Source organism: Haemorhous mexicanus, chromosome 20, assembly GCF_027477595.1.
Source record: "Haemorhous mexicanus isolate bHaeMex1 chromosome 20, bHaeMex1.pri, whole genome shotgun sequence".
Classification (NCBI taxonomy): Eukaryota; Metazoa; Chordata; class Aves; order Passeriformes; family Fringillidae; genus Haemorhous; species Haemorhous mexicanus.
The window spans coordinates 4656625-4679805 of record NC_082360.1 but is presented as its reverse complement, the minus strand read 5'-3'; the positions used below and the strand labels follow the sequence as shown (position 1 = coordinate 4679805).

General features: G+C 48.8%; 2 protein-coding genes across 8 annotated transcripts in view; one reads left to right on the top strand and one right to left on the bottom strand.

The window, feature by feature from the left end:
* Positions 1-23181, bottom strand: part of LOC132336653 (peroxisomal acyl-coenzyme A oxidase 1-like) — a 66344-nt gene that overhangs the window by 25672 nt on the left and 17491 nt on the right. The window contains exons 17-22 of one of the 2 annotated variants that reach the window (XM_059864376.1): positions 22724-22917; positions 22245-22395; positions 21586-21669; positions 21390-21500; positions 20679-20771; positions 16081-19891 (exon numbers count right to left, since the gene is read on the bottom strand). The exons of the other annotated variant lie outside the window; for it this stretch is intronic. Coding sequence (XP_059720359.1) covers positions 16442-19891; positions 20679-20771; positions 21390-21500; positions 21586-21669; positions 22245-22395; positions 22724-22917 — 4083 coding nt within the window. The 3' untranslated portion in view covers positions 16081-16441. Of the gene's footprint in view, positions 1-16080; positions 19892-20678; positions 20772-21389; positions 21501-21585; positions 21670-22244; positions 22396-22723; positions 22918-23181 lie in introns of those variants that run through there. 2 annotated transcript variants of the gene reach the window in all.
* Positions 303-5457, top strand: CDK3 (cyclin dependent kinase 3). 6 transcript variants are annotated; one of them, XM_059864275.1, is made up of 7 exons: positions 303-678; positions 1578-1655; positions 1998-2118; positions 2612-2782; positions 3190-3291; positions 3949-4152; positions 4546-5457. In XM_059864275.1, exons 1-7 carry the CDS (start codon positions 551-553, stop codon positions 4669-4671), a joined length of 930 nt encoding a protein of 309 aa, XP_059720258.1. In that variant the 5' UTR covers positions 303-550; the 3' UTR covers positions 4672-5457. The 6 variants fall into 6 exon arrangements, with proteins under 6 accessions (XP_059720258.1, XP_059720260.1, XP_059720263.1 ...); XM_059864277.1 differs by having other exon boundaries at positions 3190-3300; positions 3961-4152; XM_059864280.1 differs by lacking the exon at positions 2612-2782.

Below are 23181 nucleotides of genomic sequence, written 5' to 3'. Positions count from 1 at the left end.
AAAACCTCCCTCTCGCTCCCCCCAAACCAAACAAACAATAAAAAAGACATTTCTGCTGGGTGTTTGCCCTCAGCATGTCCCAGAGAGCCAAAATGAAAACAGTTACTCCACTGATGCCAGCACTGTGCAGATGGAGCAGGAGAGCTTCCCCTGGCCCTGTGAAGTTCGTGCTGCTCTTCCTGAGGCCCCAAAGTACATCTTTACATCAATTCTCCTCAATTTTTGGCTGTAGCCAGCACGCTGCACAACTGCTGCAGAACACTCAGCCCTGGGTGGCTCCTCTGTGGCTCTGTCCACCTGAAGCTCCCCGGACACCCCAGAGCCTACCAGGCCGCCCCGTCCACCCACAGCTGCCCCAGGCAGGTCCCTAAGGGCTCCCTCAAGGCTGAGGGAGCACCAATGTGGGACCCAGAGCCCGGCAGCACCTCAGGGAACGCCTGGGGGGCTCAAACGCTTTCCCCACCTTCCCCTTTTCGTTTCCCGCTTTTTTCCCTCCCCTCAGAGCACGGTGCAGCCGCCCCCAGTGCCATCGTCAGGCCGAGGCAGCCCCATGGAGGCCATCCAGGCGTCGTTCCAGAAGGTGGAGAAGATTGGGGAGGGCACCTATGGCGTGGTGTACAAGGCTCGCAACAAGCGCACGGGGCAGCTGGTGGCCCTCAAGAAGATCCGCCTGGACGCGTGAGTGGGGCAAAGCCCTGGGCCTGCCATGGCGCCAGGCCTGTGCCCAGTATGGTGCGAGAGGCACAAAAAGGACTCATATGAGAGGAAAACAGGTGTCTCTAGGATTAAAGTAATCTTGTGTATTGTGGCACCAGGAAAGGCAGAGCCAAAGGGAGTGTTGTCTGGAGGGTTTGGGGGTTCCATGTCTCATGGGCATGGCAGCTGTGTGGGTCCACAGGGAAGACTCCAACTTTTAGGTGTTCTTAAAAAGGGCTGATTTAACCCATTGCTGAGCCAGCAGCTCAGAATATTTGAGTGTGAGTGTTTAGGGGCCTGACGTGGCACCACCTGGCCCTGGGTCCATGGCACAGGGCAGGGGGAAGCAGCTGCCATGTTGTGAGGTAATATCTCCCTCAGGGCTGTGCTGTGGGGGTCAGGCAGGGTCAGCCTTGGCCCTCCAGGGTGGTACTGAGCAAGTAAAAGCTTATTTCTGTTCCCCTGGGTCATCCCTGAGCTGTGTGCACAGTAGGGGTGTCTGCCTGGACTGGGAGCCAATATGCTGGGGCTGCACCTCATGGTGGGAGAGATGGCTGCCTAAGGGGCGAAGAGCTTTCATTTTCCCCCACCTCCAAAAAGAAAGACCTAGGAAATTAATACATTATTGCTTCTCTAAATGCACCCTTAGGTGCTTCCAAACAATCTCTGTCCCAAGGCTTGCATGTCTAGGTCATCCCCTCCCTCTCCTTGCCCACAACTCCATTTCCCCCTGCCTCACCCCAGCCCACCCCAGCCACTGCTCCATCCCAAACTCAAATGCACTTTTGGGGTACAGTAGAAGAAGGAAGGGACCCAGAGCCCCATTGGGCTGTGGGATCCCCCTGGGTTATGGGGTGCAGTACAGCCTGTCTCTGCCACAGGGAGTCAGAGGGTGTCCCCAGCACTGCAATCCGAGAAATCTCGCTGCTCAAGGAGCTGAAGCACCCAAACATAGTCAGGTAAGACCTGGATGCAGCCTCCCCACCAGCTCATCCATGAGCTCCTGCTCTGGGAGCAGGCAGCAAGGGGGTTCTTCTGTCCTTCCCCAGCTGCATAGGCAGGACCAAAATACACAGGAAAATGCAGGAATCCCTTACACTTCCCTGACTTTCAGCAATACCTCATGAGTCTGCCACTTCACCAATACACTGCTGCTGCCCTATACTAAAATCTGCCCTTAAACTGCCCCTCTCTTCTCCAAAGGACCAACAGAGCAGAGGCATGTGTGGGAGGAGGGATGTTTGGGTATTTGCAGAGGTTTGGAGCAGATATTGAAGGAAGAGCCTGTACTTTTTTTACAGGCTCCTGGATGTCATACACAGCCAGAAGAAGCTCTATATGGTGTTTGAGTATCTGAATCAGGACCTGAAGAAGTACATGGATTCATGCCAAGCTGGAGAGCTTCCTTTAAGCTTGGTCAAGGTACAGCATGGAAGCAATGCCAACAGGCAGGGCAGACAGCATGTCCCTGCTGCCTTCTGCTGTGCAGAGCCATCTCAGAGCTGCTTAGACTGGGCCTGGAAATGATTCCTCAGCCTCCCAGATCTCAAACATTGCAGCTGGGAAACCCTCATGGCACCATTGCTCAGAAATGTTTATTTCCCAGCAGTTTCCAGGCTCTGCAGCCTATCATGCTGCAGAAAAAAGGAGGGATCTGTTGCTAATTGCCTTTGTAGACAGTAATGGGTGGGAGGAAGAGAAGGACAGTGCCTGGACTGGAGCGTCTCTGTCCCCACGGGGTGTGGCAGCAGTTTGTGTGTATCTCTGAGTAGTGGCCCCTAAACGTGATGTTGCACTGTAACAAGGGCTTTCCTCTCATTCAGATCTGTAAGAGATCCAAAGTGCATTGGTTCACACAATCCAGAGTTCAAAGTGTTTTCATCATGGTCTTACCTGAAATCTCTTCTCTCCTCAGAACTACCTTTTCCAGCTGCTGCAGGGTGTGAGCTTCTGCCACTCGCACAGGGTCATCCACAGGGACTTGAAGCCGCAGAACTTGCTCATTAACGAAGCAGGAGCAATCAAGCTGGCTGATTTTGGACTGGCAAGAGCTTTCGGAGTCCCCTTACGCACATACACTCATGAGGTAGTGTCAAGGCCCCTGAGTGAGGTACAAAATCCAGAGTGGGTGAGCAGCAGCAGCAGCACAAGTTGCTCATCCATAACAGAGGCATAGCCATGCCAGGAATGTGCTCTTAACCTCACCTGCAGCTAAGGGACCTCCAAGTCCCCACAAGGTGTGCTGACTGTAGCCAGGCTGCCAGCTGGGCTCCCATCTTCTCTCCACGGGGTACATTTAATTATTTCAGAGTGTGTTTTTGAAGAGTGTTCTGTTAATCCCAACCTTGCAGGCACTAAAATGTCTGTAAATTCAGCAAGAGCTTAGCATGCTGTGATTTGTGCAGTCACTGCATTACAGCTGAGAAGGGATGGTCCCACACCATTGGTTTCATCCAGGGAAACCAGACAGTTTGTTTGTTGGTTCCTTTCCAGGTGGTGACTCTGTGGTACAGAGCCCCTGAGATACTGCTGGGATGCAGATACTACTCGACCCCTGTGGATATCTGGAGCATTGGCTGCATCTTTGCAGAAATGGTAGGATGGGTTTAAATAATCTCTTTCATGAGCCAGAGGAGGCAGCTGCAGTGGGAAGGAGGGATGAGATAGAGAACATCTAAGATACTGTGTTCCCACCCTGTCCTGGGATTTGCTTTATGGAAAGCCCACCCTAAGGGTTAGCTAGTCCTTATCTCAATAGGAAATCTACCACCCTGGGGGCCTGGCAGAAGGCTGCAGTTCCAAGTACATTGGAACATGATGCCTCTCCTTGCAAGAGGGGTAACTTCAAACTCATTACTACAGCATTTTGACCCTGGGAGGAGATGACTCTTCCAGACGTCCCCATGACGGACTGCAGAGAACAAGCACTCTTGTGACATGGCAGAATGGATCTCCCAGGGGTCCATACTGCCCTTGGAAGAGCTGTGGCTAGCCCTGCAGTATAATAGCACTTTTCTTCTTTCCCAAAGTCCCTGAGCTGCAGAGCAGGCAGGAGGGAACTAGCCAAGAGTGGGAGCAAGCAGTCAGACACCTGTGATGTTCCCAGCCACTGCCTGGCAGAATCACTGCATTGCAACTGCCCTGGTCTGTGCAGTTGTTTGCACCTGCTGGGACAGAGGGCAGCTTGCAGCAGGAAATAGGGCACACGACTGATGGAAAGGTGGGAACTGGCTTTTTCTTTTCTTCCCCCAGATGACCAGGAAGGCCCTGTTTCCAGGGGACTCTGAGATCGATCAGCTCTTCCAGATCTTTCGCACCCTGGGCACTCCCACTGAGGTCACCTGGCCTGGTGTGACCCAGCTCCCTGACTACAAGGGCAGCTTTCCCCGGTGGCCAAGGAAGGAGATGAAGGACATTGTTCCAAACTTAGATCGAGATGGGAGAGACTTACTGACAGTGAGTGAGGGCTCAGACCAGGGCCTGGGGATAGACAGGATGTTTTCAAACTGGGCAAGAAATAGGGATATTTGAGATTTAATTATCTGGAAGTGTAGCTGATCTGGGTTGAATGCTCACCTCTGACATTGCAGAAGCACCAAATCATGGAATAGGGCTCAATCTTACTCTGAAGAAGGACTGTCATTGCAGGTTCCTCTGGGAAGCACTGCGTTGGGAGTCAAGGAACTCTTCTAAAGTAATCCCCAGAGTAATTTCAGTTGTAGCTGACTCTTGAAGCCCAGAGAAGGAAAAAGGCAGGACCAACATCTGCAACTGGGACCAGCTGTGTACAGGTGCAATCACTCACCCAGTTTTTAAAATCCTAAATCTGCTGGGTTTTTCTCTTGGCAGCAGTTGCTCCTGTATGATCCCAGCAAGCGCATCTCAGCCAAGGCAGCCCTCAGCCACCAGTACTTCCTCTGCAGAAACTCTGGGAGCCCTGAACAGCGACCTGTGCTGCGGAGGGACTGCAGATGAGAGGACACAGCTCTCCCCAAGCTCTTGCACTTCCAGGTAGCACTGCAGATGTGGTTTGGGGCACTTAGCAGGGGCCTGGCTGGAACCCAGGGTCTTGCTTCTCCTGAGGAGCCTGGAAGGGGACATTCTAGGCTTTTAGAGACTTTCAGTCTGTTGCTGGGGGAAAGTTTGGGTTACAGCCAGGAGAGCTGTTTTGAAGAGGTCATGTGCAAAAGCTGGGGGTAATTTATCAGCATAAACCACTGACATGTAGAGAAGAAAGCATTTCTCTGAGATTTGTCCTTCCACTAGTAAGCTAAGGTGACACACAGTGATTTCTGTCTCCAGCACTAGAGCATCCCCACATCTGTTGGTGGCAGTTGCTGACACCAGGGAAGGGGGACGCTTCTCTGCTCAGCCCTTTGCTGCTGTTATCAGCCAGGCTTCTCAGCACTAGACAAGCTGTTTAGTCTGAGCTCTTTAACAGAGCTGACATCCTGCTATTTCACCAGCTGAAGAGCACTATCAGGTGCCTTACTTTGTGCCTTAGCTCTGACCAGGAAGCCAGAAGATCCAGTTAGCATAAAGCAGATCCACTTAGGATAAAGAACTTGCTGCATATGACTGGAAACAGGGAGCAGCTGAACCACTGGCTTTCCATCATCATTCCAGATGTAATACTGTTTCCTTTGCTTTATTGCCTTGGAAATGTTTTCGCTGTTCAAATGTTTGGGGGATTGTCTCTGACTCTTGGTGTGGTGTTGACATCTTAATTTCTTTTTCTTCAGTATAAAATAAATACTTGTCATTTGTTCATAAACCTTGGTGTTCATTGTTTGGCAAAGCCCATCCAGCTGGTAATGCAGAACAGCCTGGCTGGTCCTTTTTTCCACACAGCCTTTCTCCCTTCCTCATCTCCTGAACTCTTTCTTTTATCCTTTCCAGCCCAAATCCTTGGCAGGTGCAGAGATGTGCTCTCAGTCCTGTCATGGAACCGGTACCAGAAGTATTAATCCAATTTCTGCTGTGTCTGTGTACTTTTAGCAAAGAAACAGGGTATGAAGGAGCTGCTTTCTCATCAAGGACAGAAGGAAGATAAGGGGAAGACATCTGCCTTAGGAATGCAGCTATAGCCAAAACAAGATTATAGAAAAAACTGAACCTGGGAGCATGGGGAAGGTTTTACGGTAATGAACAATTATAATACACACGCAGTGACTGCATATAAGCAACGAACTTGTAGTGAATGGTGTGCACGCCAGGCAGAGCTTATCCCCCGTGCACCAGGCCTCTGGTAACTTCTTAATGCTGCTTTGGTGTTAAGGGGTTTTATTTTACCCGCTTTTTGGTGAATTTCAGTGACAGTTATTGGCCACCCAGATAGGAGCTCACCTCTGAGCCTCGACGGATCTGCAGTCGACAGATCTCCAGCCATCACCGAGGGCTTCTCGGGGAGAACCTCGGCCTCAGACCGTCAGGGGCTCAAGGCAAGATCCCTGGGGTGAGTAAAGGCATCGTTTAAATTGTTTATCTTGGGGTTATTGACGGGGGGTACGAATCGCCTCACAGAGTTACTGATGAGGGGTTTGAGTCACCCAACAGGGGTCAAGTCTCTGGGAAAGTTCACTGTCCTGGGCTTCGGGTCCCCCAGGACTACAGGGTCTTCCAGTCCCTGAAGACAAGGGGGTTCCAGTTTCCTCCGAGGGATTCCTCTGGAGCAGGAAATTTAAAGCAGTGTTGTAGCTGGCCGAGGAGAAAAAAAAGCCAGGCTCGTAACACCGGAGCCGAAGCATTGCTGTTCCCACTTTTGCGGTGGAGTTGCTTAGATACTCTGAATTCTTTTTGGTCTCTGGCAGTTGTGCGTGTGTGTTGAATTCAGTTTGCCGGCCCGTAAAATCAACACTAGGATGCCTGTGATATAAAGCTCGTTTAGGAAGAGTGTTGAAACTGAACTGACTGTTGGGGTTTCGAAGCAATCGGGGAGTTTGTGCTATCGATAATTGAGGTGTTTTCTGTGTGCGCCGCTGAAATCGCGGTTGTGGACGTGAAGCGCCCTCTCGTGCCAGTGCACGCCGATTCCCGGCGCGAGTGGGAGCGGGCGGGCGGGCAGGGGCACCCCCAGTTGCAGCTCAGCCGTTCCCCCGCCGTCATCTTGGCTCGGGGAGGAGGAGGAGGAGAAGAAACCCAACAGATTCGCAGCACAGCAGCCCTGCCCCGGCCCGGCGGGTTCTCGCCTGCTCCAGCGCCAGCCGCCTCAGTAGCATTATCCGCCCGCTGCAGCCCAGAACCAGCCGCGGGGACTCCCCGTGCCCAGGTAATCGTTTTATTCGCTTTCCAGCCGTTGTTATATACTTGTATTACTGAGTATGGGGGCAGTTTGTTCTAAAACTAGAGTGGGAAATGATATCCCGAGTTCTCCGTTGAAATGTGTATTGAACCGCTGGGAAAAGATAGGGGGAGGCTCGCTACTGAAATCCAAACTAATCCAGTATTGTAACCACTGGTGGCCACTGTATAAACTGGACAATCAGGCGAAGTGGCCAGAGAACGGCACCTTAGATTATCACACCATGTTACAGCTGAAGCTGTTTTGTAGGAGAGAGGAGAAGTGGAATGAGATGCCTTATGTAGACCTGTTCTTTACTTTAAGAGACCATCTGGAATTGCAAAGGGGGTGCCTGCCCAGCCTGTCAAACACTGTCATGTTAGCTTTTGGAAAGGAAGAGGAAAAGGATAGGAGACTGAAGCAATGTTGCTCCTCTTGTAGTATTGGGCACCACTGTTTGAAATGCCACAGCCGATGGGAGGAGGATGATGTAGAAATGATAGAGGCACCAGATGCAGGAGACAGGGCCATCGAGAATTGGGGTGAGCCTGATAAGGGGGAAGCACAAGGAGAGGATGAGCAGTCATGGGGGAGGCAAGAGTTAATGTCAAGTCCAGTGGTGGGGAGAACCCAGGGTGAGCAGGAGGTGAGAACACAAGAAGTAGGGGAGCAGGGTGTGAGAAAGCAGGAGGGAGAGGAGCAGGGTGTGAGAAAGCAGGAGGGAGGGGAGCAGGGGGTGAGAAAGCAGGAGTTAGGGGAGCAGGGCGTGAGAAAGCAGGAGGGAGGGGAGCAGGGGGTGAGAAAGCAGGAGTTAGGGGAGCAGGGTGTGAGAAAGCAGGAGGGAGAGGAGCAGGGTGTGAGAAAGCAGGAGGGAGGGGAGCAGGGGGTGAGAAAGCAGGAGTTAGGGGAGCAGGGCGTGAGAAAGCAGGAGGGAGGGGAGCAGGGGGTGAGAAAGCAGGAGTTAGGGGAGCAGGGGGTGAGAAAGCTGGAGGGAGGGGAGCAGGGGGTGAGAAAGCTGGAGGGAGGGGAGCAGGGGGTGAGAAAGCTGGAGGGAGGGGAGCAGGGGGTGAGAAAGCTGGAGGGAGGGGAGCAGGGGGTGAGAAAGCTGGAGGGGGATAAGCAGGAGGCCTCAGCTCAGCTCTGGACAGAGGTGGGATCTCACAGTCTCATAGTGGTGAAGGTGCCTTTCTCCCCAGTCGATCTCGAGGCATGGATGAGATTGGCAGGGCCCTACAGAGAAGATCCAGAGAGAGTATCTAGAGTATTTGAAACCATTGTCAAGACCCAGAACCCGGACTGGGGGGTTATACAAGTTCTATTAGATACTCTATTAGATTCCACAGAAAGAAAGATGGTACTCAGGACTGCCAGGAAAGAAGTGGACAGGAGAGGTACAGCAGGTGCATTACCAGGAACTGTGGAAGAGCATTTTCCCTCCCAGGACCCCAAATGGGACCCTAACACAGAGGAGGGGAGGGTTTTTCTGGTGCAGTATCAACAATGGATATTATTTGGCTTTAGACATGCAATGCCAAAGGCAATCAATTGGTCTAAACTTTATGAGGTGAAACAAGAACCACATGAGACTCCAACTGCATTTGTGGAACGCCTAAGGGCAACTGCCAGGAGATACACCAATATTGATCCAGAAAAACCAGAGGAAGCTGTACAGCTGGCTTCCATTTTCATAGGGAACTCAGCACCGGATATTAGAAAGAGGTTACAAAAGCTGGAAGGAGCAGAGTCTCGTGACCTGGGAGAACTATTACAAGTGGCCTGGATGGCTTTTAATAATAGGGGAGAAGAGGAAGAAAACAAGATCCTGGAGAGAGAAAAGGAGAAGGAGCAGAAAGAAAAGAGGCGTGAAATTGAGTGGGAGGAGAGAAAAAAGAAATGGGAAATGGAAAGGAAGGAGAGAGAAAAGAAAAGGGAGGTGGAAAGGAAAAAAAGAGAAAGATGTAGGGATGCAATGCTCAGCGCAGCCCTGCAAAGGGCGCTGTTTAACCGCAGGACGGAGCGGGGCTCTGCCCGCGCAGCGCTGCAGCCGAACCAGTGCGCGTATTGTAGGGGACTGGGGCACTGGAAACGGGAATGTCCCAAGAACCTGAAAGGGCCCAAGCTCAGCCAGCTAACCCTCCATCAGGAATGACGGGAACCGAGAGTGAGAGCCCCAGCTGAGCCACTGGTTACAATAGAGCTGGGGGAAAGATAAAATTGACTTTCTAATAGTTTATTATATCTCATAAACTATATATATTGACTTATATATATATATAGACTTTCTAATCGTTTATTATGTAAAATAGTTTATTATATTATAAATACTTATTTGGTATTAAATACAAATCATGGAAAATTCAACCAAGAAACTGTAAAAGTTGTTGGTGCAACAGGGAAAGAGGAAAAAACAAACGTTCTTTAACACTATTAACTTTAAATTTGGAAAACAGTGGATGACATACCAATTTTTATATATGCCTGAATGTCCAGTTCCTCTGTTAGGAAGAGACCTGCTAAGTAAATTGGAGGCACAGATTTTGTTTAAACCTAGAGAAATGCAATTATTGGTGCCCGACACTAAAGCCATCGAGGCAAGGACTTTTATGTTGTAGGGAACACTGGAACCAGACAATTCTGGAAGAATACCAGAAATAACAGAAAATGCAGTATAACACTCTTGACTTGGACCAGTAGAACTCCAGGCCATTCCCAACAAGCTCAGTCTGTAATTCTTACCCTAAAAACTGGATGAAAACCAGTAATACAGAAACAATATCCTTTACAGTTAGTATCTAGGAGGGGAATCGAGAGTCTAATAGAAATTTTCAGGGAATTTGGATTATTGATAGGATGTAAGTCAGAACACTCCCATTTTGCCAGTTAAAAAGCCTGGGAGGAATACACAGGTTGGTACAGGACCTATGAGCAATCAATCAAATATTTCAGGATATCCACCCTGTCCTAGCCTGACCCTTTACCCTGTTAACATCCCTTACAGAATATCACCAATGGGTTACAGTGATAGGTTTGAAGGATGCCTTCTTTTGCATACCTCTTGATAAGCACAGCCAGAGCATTTTTGCCTTTGAATGGGAAAATCCTCAAACTGGTGGGAAGACTCAGTTTACCTGGATTGTGTTACCACAAAGATTTAGAAATAGTCCAACGATTTTTGGGAACCAATGGCAAAAGAATTAGAGACCTGGAAAGAGGAGAACCCTGAAGTGTTTGTCCTGCAGTATATTGATGATATCTTACTAATGACACGTGCATGGAGTTGACTATTCTAAATTTCCTCGGCCAAGGACGTTACAAAGTATTTGGGGGAAAAGCTCAAATCATGAGGCAGCAAATTACCTGCCTAGGGTTTGAAATAATACCAGGACAGTGGAAATTTGAAACGGACAGAAAAGAGGCCATCTGCCAAGTACCCCAGCCTGCAATTGCCTGAGATTTAACAGCATTCCTGGCTATGGCAGGATGGTGAAGATTGGGGGTTTTAAATTATGGACTTTTGGTCAAATCATTGAGCTTTTAAAGGAGGTCCCCAAAAGACCTTTGATTTGGGCTCCTGAGGGTGAACACGTGTTCTGTCACTTAAAGATGGTCCGGATGTCTGCACCCACCTTAGGACTTCCAGACTTAACAAATCCCTTTGAGCTTTTTGGGCAGGAATGGCAGCACCTCATCCTTGGAGTTCTGGCTCAGAAGACAGGAGACTTCAAGAGGCCTGTGGGGTGCTTTTCAAAACAGCTGGACAAGGTCAGCCAGGGATGGCCCTAAAGCCTGCAAGCTGTGGCAGTGACTGTTCTCCTCATCCAAGAGGCCAGGAAATTGACTTTGGGACAAAAGTTAGTAGTGCACACTTCACACCCCATAACCACTGTGTTTTGCCAAAAAGGGGAACACTGGCTTTTCCCAAGGTGTATGATGAAATATCAGACTGTTCTAGTGGAGCAAGAAGATATGGAATTGAAAGTAACCACAGTGGTAAATCCAGCCCAAGTCCTGAACATCCCAAAGCAAGGAGAAGAGCAGCTGACCCTCCATTGCCTACACACAGTTGAGCAAGTTTATGTAAGCTGACCAGACCTACAAGATGCACCAAGTGAAGATCCAGAGTTCTTTACAGAAGGAAGTGGCTTGGTGCAAGATGGAAAATAAAAAGCTGGCTATGCCATTGTAACACCAGCCAAAGTAATAGAAGGTGCACCACTGCCCATGGACACCTCAGCACAACAGGCAGAGCTCAGTGCTGTGAAGAGCCCTGGAATTGGCAGCAGGAGGAAGAGTAAACATATGGACTGACTCAAAATGATGCTTTTAGAGATGTTCATGCCCATGGAACTGTATGGAAGGAAAGAGGCCTATTAACAGCACAGGGTTCTCTGATCAATAAACACAAGAAATATTGTTCTTCCTTGATACCAGCCAGTTGCCCAGAGAAGTATCTGTGCTACACTGCAGGGCACACCAGTGTGGGGAGTCCCAAATTCCTGTAGGAAACAGATTTGCAGATAAACCTGCGCAAGAGGTTGCACAACAAGGCATCCCGACATTAGTACCTAAGAAAGCTGTTTCCCTCCCAGAAGTTAGCCCTAGATATAGTCAGGCAGATTTAAAATCAGCTACTTACCTAAAAGCCCAGAATAGAGAGGGTGGATGGCTGGTAACTCCCAACAACCAGATCATAGTCTCACCCCAAGTGATGCAAATTGTCAAGGAGAAATACCAGCAAACAAACTGGGGAATCAGTGCTGTGGTGACTGGTCCAAGGACTCAGGTACCAGTGTCCCTATGACAAAAAGTGTGAAGTCTGTTACAGAAAAATACCTGATATGTCTTAAAAATAATCCTTTAAATTCAAAAGGACTGCCTCCATGGATCACTAATAGAGGAAACATCCCCAGGGATTACTGGCAAATTGCTTTTCCTGAGCTGCCACACCAGCAATGATACTGGTATCTCCTGGTATTATTTATTGGACACCTTGTCCAGGTGGCCAGAATTTTTCCCCTGCTGCACCAACAAGGCCAGGAAAGTCACCAAGGTACTCCTCAAAGAGATCATACCCTGGCTAGGAGTTCCTATTGGGATGTCACTGAAAAGGGTCCCCATTTTATATCTGAAGTGTTACAGCAACTTGGTAAGCAGTTGGGTATAACCTGGGATTTACATACTACATGGAGACTGCAATCTAGCAGAAGGGTTGGTTGAGTGAATGAATCAGACTTTAAAGAGACAGATTGGCAAAATGTGTCAATAAGTTTTCTTAAAATGGCCACGGGTCTTACCACCAGGCTTGCTATGAGTCAGAGTACAGCCTCAAACTAACCTGAAAGTGAGCCTATATCAACTGATGTTTGGGAGATCATATTCTGCTGCAACTTTCTCTGGATCTGGGGAACAAATTAGGAATTGGGAAATAGAACAATATTTAATTTTATTAAGGAAATCCTTGAATGAACAAAAAAGGTTTGTCATTCTCTCAGAACCTCTTACCCTAGACACCCCAGTTCACTCATTTCAGCCTGAGGATCACATACCCATCCAGATCTGGAAACCTGAGCCACTTCAGGAGCAGTGGAAAGGACCTTCTCTGGTTCTGTTGACTACAAGACCCGCTGTGAAAGTGGAAGGAATTAACTCCTGGATACTTTGCTCCCAAATTAAGAGTACTCCTCACTCAGACTGAATTGTGGAAAACACTGGACCCTTGCCACTGAAAAAGTTGAAGACATCTGTAAAGGAGCAGCAAAATGTATAGACTAATATTTATGGGCATTATTTTATCTTTAGGTGGAGATAAAATAATTTAAAAATTATTTTTAAATTATTTTAAATTTTTAAATTTTTTTAAAAATAATTTTAAATTATTATGATTTTTTTTCTGAAGAAAATGTGCAGAAAATTTAATATTGAAGAAAATTTAATTTGAAAGAAAATGAAGAAGAAAATTCAATATTGACTTGAATCCAAGGGTTTGGTAAGATGAACAATCTGTCCAGCATTACAGCCTGCCTCCCTATCCCCAGTTCAGCAGGGGAACCTATTCCTTGGGGAATTATCCCTTTATATCTGTCAATGGTGATTCAGTAGGATAATCTGACATTACACAACAGAATGGCCTTAGATCTAATGCTGGTCAAAGAACAAGGGGGTTGTGGATATTTAAAATTGGATAGAGAATGTTGTTGTGTGTATACATCCCAAATGTAACAGAAGATCTCCAGAGACCACAAAATGTGAGCAGTTGCTGAGGGTAGCAAAGCTATCCTGAAACTAATTGGTTCAATAAAATTCTTCAAGGAATAGTGTGATGGTTCCTGAAAGGAGGGCTGGCTGGAATGCTGGAAACCATCATTACTGTAATTGTAGTTGTAATAATTATCAGTACTGCTATTGGTTGTGTTTGCAAAATGATCAGTCATAATCTTGTGGGAATATAGGTGACTATGGATAGAAACCGAGTTGGAAATTATCAAATGGCCTTAAGGAATTTGAGATGTTTCAAAGGGGGGAATTGATACCAAAAGGGTTAATCCAATTTCTGCTGTGTCTTTCTACTTTTAGCAAAAAGAAATGGGGTATGCAGGAGCTGCTTTCTCAGCAAGGACCTATGGAATTCCTAAAACATCTGGCTTAGGAATGCAGCTACAGCCAAACCAAGGCTATAAAAAAACCTGAACCTGGGAGCATGGAGAGGGTTTTATGGTAATAGGCACTTAAAATATGCATGTGGTGATTGTATATAAGCAATGCACTTGTAGAGAATTGTGTGCACATTAGGTGGAGCTTATCCTGTAATAAATAATGCCTCTTCTTAACACTACATTGGTGTTAAGGAGTTTTATTTTACTCAGTTTTCGGTGAATTTCAGTGACAGAACAAGGGGCTGATGGTTCTGCAGTCCAGTGATGTTTCAGTGTGGGGCTGCTTTCCACTTGAAGTTGCTACACACTATTTCAGAGTTATGTTGTACTTATTTAAATACTCAAAAGCCACATCTAATTTATGGAAGCCAAACTTCTGCACTCCTGTTTTTCATGCAGGTGCACACATGTGCTCTCTTAGTAACTGCAATCCAAAAAAAACCAATTTCAGCACAACCTGACAGCTGTGCTCTTGCATCTAATGGTCTCTTAGTGGTGACAGCCAGCTTGGAGGCACATATTTGTGGATGAATCCATGGAAAGATGGATGAATTCTGCTGTGGGAATAATTTCCCTGCCTTTGCATACATGTTGTAAAGTCAGTGCTGCGCTGTTTGCGCTATGCAAACAATGCTCATGTTGTACCAGACAAACTGTTTGCAGAAGAGCTTCCTTTTTGCTTTGTTTTTAAAAGATCTGCAGTAAAAATAAATACCAAGGACATTCATCCAGTCCAGAAACATAAATAAAACACTAGAGCAATAAGCCTGGCCCAAAAATTGAAGCCAACTGACTTAACTTAAAACATTTTTTACCAAGCCACTGCCAGCAAAGGGAACAGCAGCTGTGTTGAAATAACTGCTCTGGGAAAGCCACAGTGCAGCACCATCACTCTGTGCCTGGGAAGGGAGGAAAAGTCCTACCTGGCTCTTCCAGAGCAGCTCACAAAGCTCTGGGTAAAGCCCCATGGCTGAGTGGTGCTTCCTATGGACACATCAGGACATGACATAAGCTACTTTCTGCAGAAAAGGGGTGCTTGGCAGCAAACAAAAGGATTTTTAGTGAGTGTTTTTCAGACTAGACTAAACTGCCACCTAATCATCTCTTAACAACTTCACCCAACCCCAGGTAAATCCCTCCTGCCATGCATTTAGGGAGCACTTTGTCCAAAATGATTAACTGCCTGCCTAATTACCACAACTCCAAGTCTGGTAGTTACAGAGCACTGCCCCAAACCATTAATCACCCCAGAGCGGGTGAGGAAGGCTGGCAGCAAACTCACCTGCTGGGCACCTGATTGATGCTCCTGCTTTCAGCCAGCCGAGGGGAGCAGAGCCAAGGTACAGAGAGGCTGCTCCCAAGGGCTGTGAGCTGAGGATTCCTGGGAGCTGCACTGCTCCAGGGCTCCTGGGTTGTGCTGGGACAGGATCCTCACCTGGCCATGCTCCTGTGCTTCAGGAGAGGTCCTCCTGGTCCATGACAACCCAGCTCCAGGGCCTTGCTGATCCAGACCAGCAGTGTTCTACCAAAGGAAACAGGCTGGGAGAGGATGCTCCAGGCTGTGTGCAATGGTTTTCCCTTTTGTAAACCAAGAGATTGCCCAGCATTGATCATGGCAGCTGGGATGGCCACAAACAGCAGCCATAGGCTTGACAATAACCAGAGACGCTGTAGAGCCTGGGACAGAGCCTGGGCAGATCTCAGACTGGAAACATGCTGTTACAGATTACTAATGCTGGGCACTACCTACCACTAGGAAGGTCATGGGAGCTGAGTGTGCTGAGCCTGCCAGACTGGGAACAGTTTCTTCCTGGAGCCCAGACTGCAAATTCCAGCTAGGCTATATGGAAATAGAGACTATGCTGCTGGTCTGGTGGGTGAAGGAGAGGGAGAAAACCTCTACTTTCGTGGGTTATTTAGGATATATTGGAGTTCCTGAATAGTTCCTGATCAGCTAAAAGAGCCCTTGGGAGAAGGGAAGGAGTAATTTTCTCATCCCATAAATCCAGGGGATGCTTCACAATAGGGTAGATACTTGGGAAGAACATTTAGCATATGAGAATTGCTTGTTTCAGGAAGGACTGGGTGATGGAAGTTACACAGAGGAGTAACTTCCTTTTAGTTCACCTAAAGAAATAGTAAGTGTGGATTTTCCAGTACTGTTGGGTGGGACTGCACCCCCCTTTGGTGTTCAAGTCCCTCTTTTAGAGGTGTTCAAATGACCAGGAAGCAAAGTCCTGTTGGTTTTCAGTTTTAAATACAAATATAATAAAATCTTTAAAAATAAGGACTCATAGGCAGAAGGATATTTTAGGAGTTCAGTGCTGGGAGATCAGGGAGAGCAAAAGTCTACAAAACCTGTGTGGATTGGGCTGCAGGGCATGGGATTACATGGGGGAGGAGTAGCTGTGCTTTCAGCCACAGCCTGCAGAGACAACACAGCCACAGACATTCACTTGCTATATTTATTGCATGCAGAATGACCCAACTGGAAAACACTCTGGCTCTCCCCCCTTTCTGGGCATAGCCACATTTAACCTACTGCCCGTGAAGTTCTCACAATCAACCCCTCTCTGGGCTGTTCAGGGAACAGCACCTGGGGACTCTGGGGACCCCTCCGTGGCAGGCCCATGACCATGTTTTCTTCCTCACACAACTGAGCTGTGTTCGGAGGCAGGTAGCTAAGAGAGAAGAATAGGCAGCCCTAAATGCTAGATGCTCCATTGCTGTGAGCCTGCTGCCTCCATAGGGAGTGGTGTTCTGAAGGGATGAACTCCTGAAGGAACCAGCCCCAGTAAGTGCCTTGGTCCATTCAATGCCTGAACCGCGAGAGCCTGGGGGAACGGCTCGCCTGGTGGTACCGCTGATACCCCTCTGACGCGGCCGGGAGCAGCAGCAGGTGGCTCAGAGAATCCTTCTGGCAGAGGACCATGGCCTCCTTGTAATTTATCTTCTCTTTAGTGATAGGGTCAATGAGATCTTTTTCATAGTTGGACTCATCTTGGAGCCTATTGGCCAGGTTGCTCGTTATCATCCCCATCTGGACAGCTTCCAGCACAGGGATGCGACCAGTTTTCTTGGGATCGATCAGCCCTCCAGTTAGATGCTGGACTTGCAGGTAGGGGAAGGCACTGTCCTTGGTCATCCAGCCCTTCTGAACTGCTTCCCCCACAGACAGCCTTCGCTTGGTCACTGGGTCTTCAATGCCTGTGAAAGCTTTCTGGGCATTGAGGAGTCTCTGCATATAGGTCCTATCAATCAGCCCCCTCTCAATTGCCTTATGGACCGAGAACCGGTCCCTGGAAATGAGGTCTATGATGCCCCCTGTGGCAGCCTGGGCTTCCAGGAGCTTCTGAGCTGTCATGGGATCGAGCAGCTTCTTCGCAACGGCAGTTTTGATGTTGTACTTGGTGTTGGTGGTGGTGTCATACACCCCGGCGATGGGGGATGTGTCATCACATATGCCCTTCTGTGAGGCTGGGGGGAAGAAGGTTTGGGTTTGGTGGGTGGTGGGTGATGTGAGTGGGGATTTGGAGATGATGGAGCCAATTGAGAGGGATGAGGGAGGCTTGGTTTCCCCAGCCACCAGCAAGGCAAATTCAGAGATGGGAATCTTGCCATCCCGGTATAGCTGGTACTCCTCCTTTGTGATCCTCCTCAGCCTTAGTGCATCATCGATGGAATACTGCTTCCCACTTTTCTTGTCAAGGAGAAGCGAGATCTCCCCATTTGGGCCCAAGGTGGTGACTTCTTCCCAGTCACACTCCAGCTCTTGCAGCTGGATGTACTGGCCTCTGTCTATGATACCTCGCTTATAGGCTTCGTACGGGGACATGTCCTTCCCTGTGTCAGGGTCCAAGATAGAGATCTTGGTGGAGAGGTTTGTCTCTCTCATCTGGGTCTCATGATTGATTTCTTCACGGTTGACCTTTGACTGGAGATCCCGAATGAACCTCTCCTTGTTGTAGATCTGGTCCTTCTCCCTAAGGATGTCTGCCTCCAGCAAGGAAACCTCATGTTCCAGCTGCTTCTTCTTCTGCCTGTCATTCTCAGTCCGCTTGCTGAGAAGTTTGGATTCCTCCCGAAGGAAGAGAACTTTCTGCTGCTTCTGCCTCTCCAGCTCCCGCAGTTCACTCTCCAAGTTGGCTCTCTCCTGGATGGCCAGGTTCCTGGCTTTCTGCAGCTCCGTCTCTTCACGAGCCCATGTCCTCTTCATGCCTTCGGCTCTCTCGATCTTCTCCCGGAGCCGCCGAACCTCTTCTTCTACCTTTTGTTTGGCTCCCCTCTCCCTGTTTAGCAGCTCCCAGATACGTGCACGTTCACTCTCCAGAGCTCTGTCCTTTTCCACTCGAATCACTTCCTTGTAGATAGTCTTCTCCTGGGATTTAGTTTTCTGTAGGACATCGACTTGCACCTGCAGGTTCTTGCATTCTCTCTGCAAGTTCAGCACCTCCATCTTTTCGCGGTCCAGCTCCAAGCGCAGGTTGCTGGCAGACTGTTCCAGGACTGGATCCTTCTCCAGCTTGACCACTTCTTCCATAATGATCTTTTCTTGCACTGGGGCTGGGCTCTCCTCCAGCTCCTTTATTCTCAGTGTAATTTGTCTCATCTCCTTCTCCAGTGCAAGCCTCTTGCTTCGATCCTCTTGAAAGTTGAGCAACTTCTCTTGCTCTTCCACCAGCACACGAACTTGCTGCACGTCGCGTTCCAGGCGACGCCTGTTGCTCACCTCCTCATCCAGACTGCGTCTCAGCCTGCTGTGCTCATCTCGGAGCTTTGGATCCTTTTGGGTCAGTATCACCTCTTGAACAACCACCTTCTCCTCTGGCTTCCGCCTCTCCAGCAGCATGTATTTGTTCTGCAAGTCATAGATGGCGTCCTCTGCAGCTCTCCTCTTTTGGGACATGTTACGCACCTCCTGACGCAGGCGATCGGCTTCTTTTTCCAAGAGTGGATCATTCTCATATCGGATGACTTCCTTGTTGACCAGCTTGGTTTCCACCTTGGACCTCTCCCTCCTCCATTCATCCCTTTCCCCCTGCAGCCTAATGAGCTGCTCTTGGGTCCTGCCATTGGTGTTCACAAGTTCATTGAGCTGTTCTTTCAGCCTGTCAATTTCTCTGAGAATCTCTGGATTCTTTTCATGTTTCACTACCTCCTCTATGACCTCCTTAAACTCCACCTCTGGTTTTTGGGACCTGAGGACTTTGAGCTCTGCTAAGGCCTCTTCCACTTCACTGTCAATCTTTGTCCTTTTCAGAGTGACTTCCTGCAGTTCCCTTTTCAGGTGTGCAATCTGCCTCTCTGTTTCAGGGTCCACCAGGAAGATCTCGTTGACCCTCTCTTTTACCTCTATCCTGGGCTTTTGCTTCTCTGCGATGCTGTACTGGGTCTGCAGCTCTCCCAGCTCACCTGTCAGTATCAAGTTCTTGCTCCTCTCTTCTTCAATCAGAGTTTTCAGCTTGGAAGTCTCTTTCAATAACTCTGGGTCCTGCTCTACCTGTTTCACCTCCTTAACAATAATTTTGGGTTCTGCTGTTTCAATCAGTCTTTCCACCTCCTCAATCTTGTTCTTCACTTTCACTATCGCTTCTTCTGCAGACTTCCTTTTGAAGGATTCCTCATCGATTTGTAACTGCAGGGTCCTAACAGATTTCAGCATTTCTGGGTTTTTCTCCAGTTTGATGAGCTCCTTCACCACCACTTTCTCTCGGATGTTGGGCTGCTTTCGCTCCAGCATGTGCAGCTCCCTCTTAAGCTGCTCAAGTTCCAAAGCAGCAGCCAAGCTTTCCTCCTGGAGATGCTTGATCTCCTGACGAAGACTGGCTGCTTGGCCATCCAGGCTTGGATCCTTCTCAATTTTTGTGATCTCTTTGGTGAGGAGCTGGGCAGGAGCGACCTTCTTCTCGCTCTCCATCTGGGCCAGCTTACGGCTCATCACATCAATATCTTCTTGCAGGATCTGCCTCTTCCTGCCTTCCTCTTCAATCTGCTGCACCATCCTAGACAGGTTGCTCTCCACCTCTGGGTCTCTGTAGTATTCAATCACCTCTTTTTCTTCCACCCTTTCAATGGGCTTCTGAGTTTTCAACATCAGCAGCTTGTTTCTATGTTCCTCCAGGTCCTCTTCAATTCTGGCCACTTTCCTCCTTTCCTCCTCCAGCTGTGATTTCAACCCCTCAGATTCCCTGCTTGTTTTGGCTTTGTTTTCAGCTTCCTGGGCTTGCTCATGTACGGCTTCAACGTCCTCATGCACTTCCTTCTGCAAAGTAAAAAAGAAAAAAAAAAGAATTTAAAAAAAGGCAGGCAAACCAAGTCACTCTTTTAAGGTGACGCAGACATCTTATAAATGACATGGCATGGTGGGAGACAAAACTGGCACAGAATCCTTAGGCAGTCTTCAAATAAGGCTGTTTGTAAATGGTAAGTGAGGACACAATCCCATCATCTCAAGCAACTGATTTGGTGAGTCTTCCCCTTCAGATGGAGGTGCTGCAGCAGCACACAGAGGCGCTTTATGCTGCCTTCCTGTATCTGCAGCTGAGGGAGAGCATCACAGCCAGCCCCCAGCCTAACCTCTTGTGCTTGTTGAACCCACTAAAAGTCACCTGGTCCTGAGACCTTTCCCACAGGAGGTTCAAACCTTAGAAAGGTATAAAAATCCTATTGCTTTGAAGTGTTTCCAGAAGGTTGTGAGCACTAAATTCTAGCCACACCCACAAACAAATCTGAACTTCTCAGTCTGTGATGGGTGATTAGCTATGGCTAAGAGAACTGGACTTAAAAGCCCTATTCTTTTTTTTTTCCAAGCTTAAACTACAGCTTCAGTAACGAGGTGAGGGCCACCAGATGTGATGGGAGTCACAACCCAAGATCAATGTCAGCCAAACTGTGGTTTCTTGCAGTCTTTTCCTCAGAAGAGCTTCCACTCCTGTCCTTCCTTACACCTGGATATGGAAACTCAGGGAGGGCTGGGGGAGCCCCAGGCTGAGCAGATTTGAACCCCAGTCTAGAGCACCCCAATCTTGCAGTGAGCTGTAATCTGGTACCTTCTCCACGATCTTCTTGGCAAACTCCAGCCGGCTGAGCTGCTGTTTATTTTCTGCTGCCAGCTCCATGTAGAGCTTGGTGACATCATTTTCCTGCAAAAGAAAGAGTGGTGAGAGCCTTGTGCCCTCACCCAGACACAGCTCTGCTGCATGGCAGACTCTGCCACACCTCCTTTCACCTGCACCACTTCTGTGTATGTCATAGTTCTAGAGATTAGTGTCTTCCCATCTGACTCTTTAGAGAGACACAGAGTCTAAGGATTCCTGCAGGAGATCCTGTTCCTGTTATTTGAATGCCTGTTAGATGCCTGGAGGCCTACACAGGGCCCAGTCTTCCAAATCCTCAGATGGAGAGCAGTTGGCAAAAGCCTCAAGGTGATGCAGGAGAACTGGGGTGTAACTGGGAAGAGCACAGAGGAGCTCTGGCTTCTTCTTCTCCCCACAAACCTACACTGTAAGTTTTATCTTCATACACAATGTGGTGAGGAGGCAACATCAGCAATCTCAACCAAAGGTGCCAGGCACAGCCCTAATTCAGGATCTCACATGCTGCTTTGCCCCAGGGACAAAGGGATCCCTGAGGACTCTGACTCTGGGATTAGGACCATAACCAGTGGTGGCTGTAAGAGTGGATTTAGGCCTTGCAGAGGACGTTGGGGCATGGGTAATGAGCTAGACAATGGTTTCTGTGTCTTCATCTTAACATTTTACCTGGGCCTGGATGCTTTCCTGCAGGGGGGTCACACGCAGCCTCTTTGCAGCAGAGTCGGTCAGGGAAGGGTCCAGAGAAGAGCTGTATTTGCCTGCTTCAAGCTCATAGTCCTGGTTAGAGCAGACACACAAGAATCAGGTGAGATCTTTTGGGTGAAATGCTAAGGGAGTGACAAATGGGAGAACCCATCCTTACATTGAGTGTGGACTGCACATTCTGGGACAGCCTGATCAGGGCGTTCTTCTCAGGCTCCTTGCTCTGGATCTCCTCCACCAGCCTCTGCAGGAGACACACGGGGTGTTAAGGACACTCTGAAACCCAGCTGCTCAGTAATACTCTTGCAGCCTAGAGAATCAGCTCAGCTGAGGAAATGGTGGCAACAGGAAGACATTTAGGAAGAGCCTCCAGGGTTTTAGGGTATCTCAGCTGTGCTATAACTTGCCCAGGACTTCCCACACTGATTTATCACAAATAAGATAAATAACAGCCAACACAGAGACCTCCACAACTCCTTGTCTGAGCTAGTGAGCTTAGAATCTGCTCAAGGAGAGAAAAATTAAGGACTTGGATACAACATCTCAGCCTGAGGTGCAATACTTCAGGATCTGAAAGTGTCCTCTCCATGGAGAAGACTTCAACCTGGCGGTGACTGGCACAGATGAGGACACCAGCACTGTAGATAAACCCAGCAAGGTGAGATACACCATCTGTAGGCTGCAATCCTTCTCTAGTTCATTCACTGTGGTGGGGGAGCACACAGCTAGGAGCTGGCTGGTACTATTTTGCATGTGCTTTTCACAAGCAAATTGCCCCATCCCTGTAAAGTTACAGGCTGTTCTTGCCCTGGAACACACCTTCTGTGCCTGCAGCTTGTAATTGATCTGGCTTGGCCCATCAGTGGTCCTCACTTGGTGCCTGGGTAGGTTGTTTATCCAGAACATCAGGTTCTCATTGGAGTTTTGGAACTGCTGGTAGGTGAGGCTGATGTTTCTGAGGGTCTTCTCTCTGCACAGCACAAAAGTGGACAGGAATGTTAAGGGAAAGGGCAAAGAGTCGTGTGCAAATTCCTAGGAAGGAAGGTGAAAGGTGAAAATGTCACCACAACAAACACCAAGATAACAAAAACAAGGAGGTGACAGCTGATGCCTGAATGGGGAGCACAACTCTGGAAGCTCAAAGCCTGTGCTGTGAATAGGAAGGTGGCAACTAGACAGAAGGACACACCTGGACTGGGGTCAGGATCAGGGTCCAGCAATGAAGAACATACTCAGAGCTCTGACCCTGCCCCAATCCACCTTAGCTAAAGGAGCAGAGATGCCCCACGGGTGCTCACCGCTGATCCAGCTGGTCAGCCAAGGCATGGTAGCGATCGTTGAGGACCTGCACCTCCCGCTTCTGCCGGGGGAGGTCGGGGCAGTACTCCTGGAAGTTGTTCTGCATAGCACTGCAGCTGTGCTCAGCATCCTTGAGCCCCCGGTTCAGCCTCAGCACACAGTCCTCCTGCGCCACCAGGTCCCGCCTCATCTTCTGTAGGGCAGAAAAAAAGACACCTTGTGTTTGCATCAGTCAGAGCAGCACCCAAACACCCTCCTTGATGTGTCACTGACTGGGCAGCACTGGGGCTGGCCAGGCTCTCCAAGTGTCCCCCAGTGTGGAAGAGGTGGAGCAGTGAGGTTTATTCACCAGGGAAGCTGGGGAGCAAAGTGGTTTGGACAGTGCACTGAGAAGTTATGGGGAAGGCAAAACATCAGGTCACTGTGGGTGCCAAGGATGGGGCAAGGAGACGGGGAG

Excerpts from the sequence above, each read along its gene's own strand:
- CDK3 (XM_059864275.1), top strand. The coding sequence starts at position 551 with ATGGAGGCCATCCAGGCGTCGTTCCAGAAGGTGGAGAAGATTGGGGAG. Across the intron at positions 679-1,577 it reads AAGAAGATCCGCCTGGACGC|GGAGTCAGAGGGTGTCCCCA; the intron begins GTGAGTGGGGCA and ends TCTCTGCCACAG. Across the intron at positions 2,783-3,189 it reads TACGCACATACACTCATGAG|GTGGTGACTCTGTGGTACAG; the intron begins GTAGTGTCAAGG and ends GTTCCTTTCCAG.